The sequence below is a fragment of the Limulus polyphemus genome, unplaced genomic scaffold (genome assembly GCF_000517525.1).
Source record: "Limulus polyphemus unplaced genomic scaffold, Limulus_polyphemus-2.1.2 Scaffold4320, whole genome shotgun sequence".
In the NCBI taxonomy this organism is placed as follows: domain Eukaryota; kingdom Metazoa; phylum Arthropoda; class Merostomata; order Xiphosura; family Limulidae; genus Limulus; species Limulus polyphemus.
Window position 1 is genome coordinate 13,467 of NW_013669930.1, and position 6,812 is coordinate 20,278.

The window sequence follows — 6,812 nt, forward strand, 5'->3', positions numbered from 1 at the left end:
TGCTGCTTGATGTGGAGGAAGTAATATAATATTATCTGCATAACTCAGAAGGTTCAGGAATAAGTCTTATCACATATACGTAGTCCATGTATCCAGAAATCAGTTTTATTTTGCACATTGGGATTATCACGTTCAAGTAGTCCAGATATTTAAGAATCAGTGTCATCTTGCCTCATAGTCCAGATATTCAGGAATCAACCTTGTCTCGTCCACATAGTCCAGGAAACTCAGAAATCAACCTTATCTCGTCCACATAGTCCAGGATATTCAGGAATTAGGTTATCTCGACAACATTAGTCCAATTAGTCCAACATTAGTCCAGGAATCAGCCTTGTTTCTATTAGTTAATTTATGTAAATTCAACGATTTAGAAATCAGTTATGTTTTGTTCAGCCGCAGTTTTTTTTTTTTCAGCAACCAGATTCCTCCAGTTACACTATACCAGTTTCTCTATCTGAACCACTCAGATTGCTCTGCCTGCACTATCCCAGTTTCTAAAACTCCTCCATCTGAATTTCTCCTGTTTCCCTTTATGTCTTTTGGAGAAATATATCTTCTGTTTGATTCATTCTAGCAATATAATTGTTTTGATGAACGTTTACGGTTTGGTTACAACTTTCCAAAGAACTCTCCAGTTTACTTGAAAAGAAACTGTCTTCAAAATTAGTTTAATTGTATCTTACACGGGAAAAAGAAATTTCAGGAAATGCTACCTCAGGGGGATTCCAGAATATGTTTATAACTCCCTCTCTATTACCAGCATGTGTAGAATTCCACGAATTCTTCTTCTCGAATGTTATTCTAAACGATTATTAAGGACATTTACTAGTTGTTGTTTTTGTTTCTGATAGTGAATATCATAACGCTTTTCTGCTTCTATTTTAGCAATTTTGTTTCTTGTCTACAAAAATAAAGATAATAAAATAAAAGAAATCTTTACTGAAGAAATTTTGAATTGGTTATTACTTGTTAGTTTTTTCGATGAATAATGCATTAAAAGCTCAGCTACAGTACTCTAAGAAGCGGATGTAAAATAATATAAATGCAGTCAACCATTAAGTGTTAGTAGAAATACAAAAATACCATCTCAAAAATGCAGTGTATCACTGTCATGAAACTATCAAAGCTTACACTATCTAAAAAGAAAGCCCAAAGCTTCATAATAAAGATACAATCAACCACCACGAATCCACCAAGAGTTAGATTACCTAAAGAGAAAGCCTAAAGCTTAAAAATCAACCACTACAAATCCACCAAGGGTTAGATTACCTAAAGAGAAAGCCTAAAGCTTAAAAATCAACCACTACCAATCCATCAAGAGTCAGATTACCTAAAGTGAAAGCCTAAAGCTTCGTAATAAAGATACAATCAGCCACCACAAATCTATCAAGAGACAGATTATATAAATAGAAAGCCTAAAGTTTCATAATAAAGATAAAATCAACCACCATGAATGTATCAAAAGTCAGGTTACCTAAAGTGAAAGCCTAAACTTTCATAATAAAGATAAAATCAACCACCATGAATGTATCAAGAGTTAGATTACCTAAAGAGAAAGCCTAAAGCTTAAAAATCAACCACCACGAATCCATCAAGAGTCAGATTACCTAAAGTGAAAGCCTAAAGCTTCGTAATAAAGACATACAATCAACCACCACAAATCTATCAAGAGACAGATTATATAAATAGAAAGCCTAAAGTTTCATAATAAAGATAAAATCAACCACCATGAATGTATCAAGAGTCAGGTTACCTAAAGTGAAAGCCTAAAGTTTCATAATAAAGATAAAATCAACCACCATGAATGTATCAAGAGACAGATTATATAAATAGAAAGCCTAAAGTTTCATAATAAAGATAAAATCAACCACCATGAACGTATCAAGAGTCAGGTTACCTAAAGTGAAAGCCTAAAGTTTCATAATAAAGATAAATCAACCACCATGAATGTATCAAGAGTCAGGTTACCTAAAGTGAAAGCCTAAAGTTTCATAATAAAGATAAATCAACCACCACGAATCCATCAAGAGTCAGGTTACCTAAAGTGAAAGCCTAAAGTTTTATAATAAAGACATACAATCAACCACCACGAATCCATCAAGAGTCAGATTACCTAAAGAAAAAGCCTAAATCTTCATAATAAAGATATAACCAATCGTAATGAATTCATCAAGTGTCAGATTATCTAGGGAGAAAACCCAAATCTTCAAAAATATAGATACAATCAACCACGAATAGAAAGGCTTGGTTTTATCTTGTCTGTCCGTTGAATGGTTTTATTTATCGAATTAATGTGTTAAGATTATTATGAAACATAAATTATGATCATTACATATTATTAGAAAATATTTAGTCATGTGACTGCTCGATCTGGCGAATAATTGTATAGTCTTAATTTAATTCCATTTTGCGGTAAATATAAGTCTTACTATCTGCATAAATTAATCATAATTCACTTCACTAGGTTTGTGTTGCACCTTTTAATCCAATTAGATAATGATTTAACCAAGATAAATCTAATACACTGCATGAATAGTTGGACTGTTTAATCTGTAAATTAGGGTTACAGTCATATGATTAGTCTAAAAGGTAGTTTGTGAAGAGAAAGATTACTGCACTATATTTGACGTGAGATTGAGTATCTAGCTAGAAAGAGCCTAGTTATGAAAAACTGTTTTTCTCCGCTTCTGACTGAGTACTCAAAGACATTTGTTCTCACAGTGCATTAACAGAACCAGTTGTAAAGGAACATATCTGCCACTAAGAAAAACTGGCCGCCAACATCTGGGAGTTAATCGAGGAAAGAGACGATTAGACACATTTGTAAGGCACAACAAGCGTTACACAGTGTTCCAATTGAACAATTCTTTCAACGTCAATCAGGATTCGCATAGTATCAGCCAAGAACTAGTCAGAAAAAATCTTGACTCGGTTCAAAGCACAGCTTCAGAAGCTATTTGAATAAACAATGACTGGGGAAGTGGAGTGTAATCGGATGAGTCGCATTTCATCGTTTTCTTTACAGAAGAATACAGTGTGGTTGGAATACACTCTTATTATACACTCTTCTAATTCTTGAAAATCCCTAATGGACTGGACAAAGAATGTAATGTTTAAAAATATAACAGACCTAATACTAATATCTCATGACAATTATTATTAATTACAATCATGCTTCGCCAGTTTGGAGAAGGCGTACAGAGCATAACAATTGTTGTTGTAACAAATGGCTTATATAAAATGTATTTCGACCACTACTGTGTTTATTGTATCCAATCTGTTCTGAAGAGCTCTGGATTGAACGAAACGTGTCGTTGACGACGGATTGGCGAACATAGTGTAGTTGCAACACTGTTATTATACCTTCGTCTGATTCTTGAAAATCTCTGATGGACTAGATAAAGAATGTAGTGTTAAAAAATACAATAGATCTAACATTAATATCTTATGACAAGTATAATTAAATATGGTTTGTTTGTTTCAGATATCCGCACAAAGCTAAGCAAAGATCTATTTACGCTAACTATCCCTAATTTTGAACTGATAGAATAGATGGGAAGGCTAGTTAACAGCATCCACTACTAACTCTTGGGCTTCTATAATAGAATAGTGGGATTTGTCTGCCAACCTTCAGAAGTGCGGAGTACAATTGTTTCAGCAATGGAACGCTAAACAGTCCGGCACGCTAACCTCAAAGCCACGAACGGTCCAAAGGATATGCAATACAGCCATCTTAGTGACCTGACTCATTTTTGGGATGAGCTTGAACGTACTTATCCTAATACAGCCCATGACTCTCGGCAAACAGACTACGATCATTGAACTCATTACAGCCCATAGTCCTGGCAGTCTACAATAATTGAACCAAATACAGCCCATAGTCCTAACAGACTACAATCATTGAACCAAATACAGCCCATATTCCTCGACAAACAGACTACAATCATTGAACCCATTATAGTTCATAGTCCTAGCAAACTATAACCATTGAACCAAATACAGCCCATAATCCTGACAAACAGAAAAAAAAAACATTGAAACAAGTACAGCCCATAGCCCTGGACAAACAGGATACAATTATTGAAACAAGTACAGCTCATAGTCCTAGATAAACACACTACAAACATTGGAACAAGTACAGCCCCTATTCTTCGACAGACTACAGTCATTTAACAAATACAGTTCATAGTCCTATACAAGTAGACTACAATCGCTGACCCAATTACAGCCCATAGCACTTGACAAACAGATTACAAACATTGAACCAATTACAGCCCATAGTCCTAGACAAACAGACTACAAACACTGAACCAATTACAACCCACAGTTCTAAACAAACTGACTTAGAATCACTGAACCAATTACAGCCCACAGTCCTAGGTAAACTGACTTTGAATCACTGAATCAATTACAGCCCATAGTCCCAGACAATCATTTAACCAGTTATTGCCCATACTCTTCGACAAAGCGACTACATTCTGTGAAATCTATGCCACGCCAAGCCCAGCATAATATCATGGTGATCTATTCTCATAGGAAATGGTAATGTTAATGAAATCTTTAGTTAGTGTGGTTTTAAGAAAAACTTGATCTTATGTCCGGTATCAGTAGCACAAAGAAATACAAAAAGAAATTATTTTCGGGCGACTTGTTTACTATTCATGAACGTTGTCGCCCATTTTAGGCGTGTGCATGTCTTATTCTCGCCGAAGACTCAAGACTGTTATTGTCATCGCAAGAAACAACTAATGTGTGAATTAATTTAATCCAAGGATTAGCCACTAGTAATATTAGTACGCCTCCTTCTCTATGAACGACTTGTGTTAGAGGGCGGGATAAATGGACGTTTTTCTTTTTCAGGTAACCACCCTTTAGAAAACCATAGGAACAAGCCCGTTACTCAAACGACCTTGTATTGGGAGGAATAGCAGCAGTATGATGTGCTAAGGGTGGTTACATCCTTTGTACCTCATGAACTGATTGTTCCCGTACACCTTCACTGGTATAGTTAGTTTCAGAAAAATATGCACAACATAAAAATAAACCATTTGCTCAGATAACCTTCTGTTGGGAAGAATGTTTGAATGATATGTTATGGATGGTTACATGGATTGTCAGTTGTTAACCATAAACAAAAATCACGCACTCTTTCACTAAAATAACTAGTTTGTAATTGTCGTCGTAATCGTCTTCTAAAATAGTTATGTTAAAAAGTATTGTAACGGCAAATGTACACGTTCACCATCATGGTTAGGTTTAGAGAGATGTTGAGTAACTCAATTACCTTGTTAGTCTAAAAATGATACATAATTATTTTGACAGTTTAGAAAAGGTACTGTGTCATTCCATTCCATTTTTATTTTATAAATGTACTGAGTAACTCAGTTACCTTGTCAGTTTCAGAGATATAGTGAGTAACTTAGAAACATTGTTAGTTTCCGAGAGATAGTGAGTAACTTAGTAACATTGTATGTTTCAGAGATAGTGAGCAACTTAGTAACATTGCCAGTTTCAGAGAGATAGTGAGTAACTTAGTACATTGTATGTTTCAGAGATAGTGAGCAACTTAGTAACATTGCCAGTTTCAGAGAGATAGTGAGTAACTTAGTTACATTGTTAGTTTCCGAGAGATAGTGAGTAGCTTACGTAAATTGTAAGTTTCCGAGAGATAGTGAGTAGCTTACGTAAATTGTAAGTTTCAGAAAGATAGTGAGTAACTTAGTAACATTGTAAGTTTCAGAGATAGTGAGCAACTTAGTAACATTGCCAGTTTCAGAGAGATAGTGAGTAACTCAGTTACATTGCTAGTTTCCGAGAGATAGTGAGTAGCTTACGTAAATTATAAGTTTCAGAGAGTTAGTGAGTAAATTACTAACATTGTAATTTTCCGAGAGATAGTGAGTAACTTAGTAACATTGCCAGTTTCAGAGAGATAGTGAGTAACTTAGTAACATTGTAAGTTTCCGAGAGATAGTGAGTAACTCAGTTGCGTTGTAATTTTCAAGAGATAAAGAGTAAGTCGGTTACATTGTACGTTTCAAAGAGATAGTGATTAAGTTACTTAGATCGTAAGTTTCAGAGAGATATTGAGTAAGTTAGTTACATTGTTAGTTTCAGAGAGATATAGTGAGTAACTCAATTACCTTATCGGCTTGTCTGAGACAATCAATTCGTCGCATTTTGCCCTTCTGGTCTGGATTACTCAGCACGCACGTGGGCCACTTCTTCCCAGTGATACAGAGAACGAAGTCTTCCCGACACTCTTGTGCTATGTCTTTCCTTACCTTCCCTAGCAGGCGGGACGCCCACTTCTGTTTCACCTCTGATCTTTCATTCTGGAAAATATTATTTCTTCTCTAGTTACATAGGTATATATATATATATATTAATAAACACGTAGTCCAAGTCTAAATAGTCACTTTCTTATTTAATTTTCGAAAAACGTATAAAAAAGCTCTTTGTAACACTAATTTTAGTCCTCTTCTGTGGGTATTACTGATATTACAAATAGCTGGTATAACAAAAGAAAGTTGAGTACATTATATCAAAACGAGGCTGAATATGCAAATCAGCAAGTCACATGACAATCCCAACCGATATAAAGTTGTGGTGGAACGGATGTATCATAACTACATTTTGAGATTGTTTCTTTAGTCTGGCATGGCCTGGTGGTTAGAGCGCTCGACTTGCAATCTAAGGGTCGCGAGTTCGAATCCCCTTCACTGAACGTACTCGTTCTTTCAGCTGTGGGGCTGTTATAATGTGACGGTCAATCCCACTATTCATTGGTAAAATAGTAGCCCAAAAGTTGG

General features: G+C 35.3%; 1 protein-coding gene across 1 annotated transcript in view; it reads right to left on the minus strand.

Moving 5' to 3' along the window:
• The window catches only part of LOC106470955 (nuclear factor 1-like), a gene marked incomplete at its 3' end in the record, with an annotated part of 27,286 nt that overhangs the window by 8,222 nt on the left and 12,252 nt on the right, over nucleotides 1-6,812 (minus strand). The window contains exons 3-4 of the mRNA XM_022399595.1: nucleotides 6,144-6,335; nucleotides 827-901 (exon numbers count right to left, since the gene is read on the minus strand). Of these exons, the coding sequence (XP_022255303.1) occupies nucleotides 827-901; nucleotides 6,144-6,335 (267 nt within the window). The remainder of the gene's footprint in view (nucleotides 1-826; nucleotides 902-6,143; nucleotides 6,336-6,812) is intronic.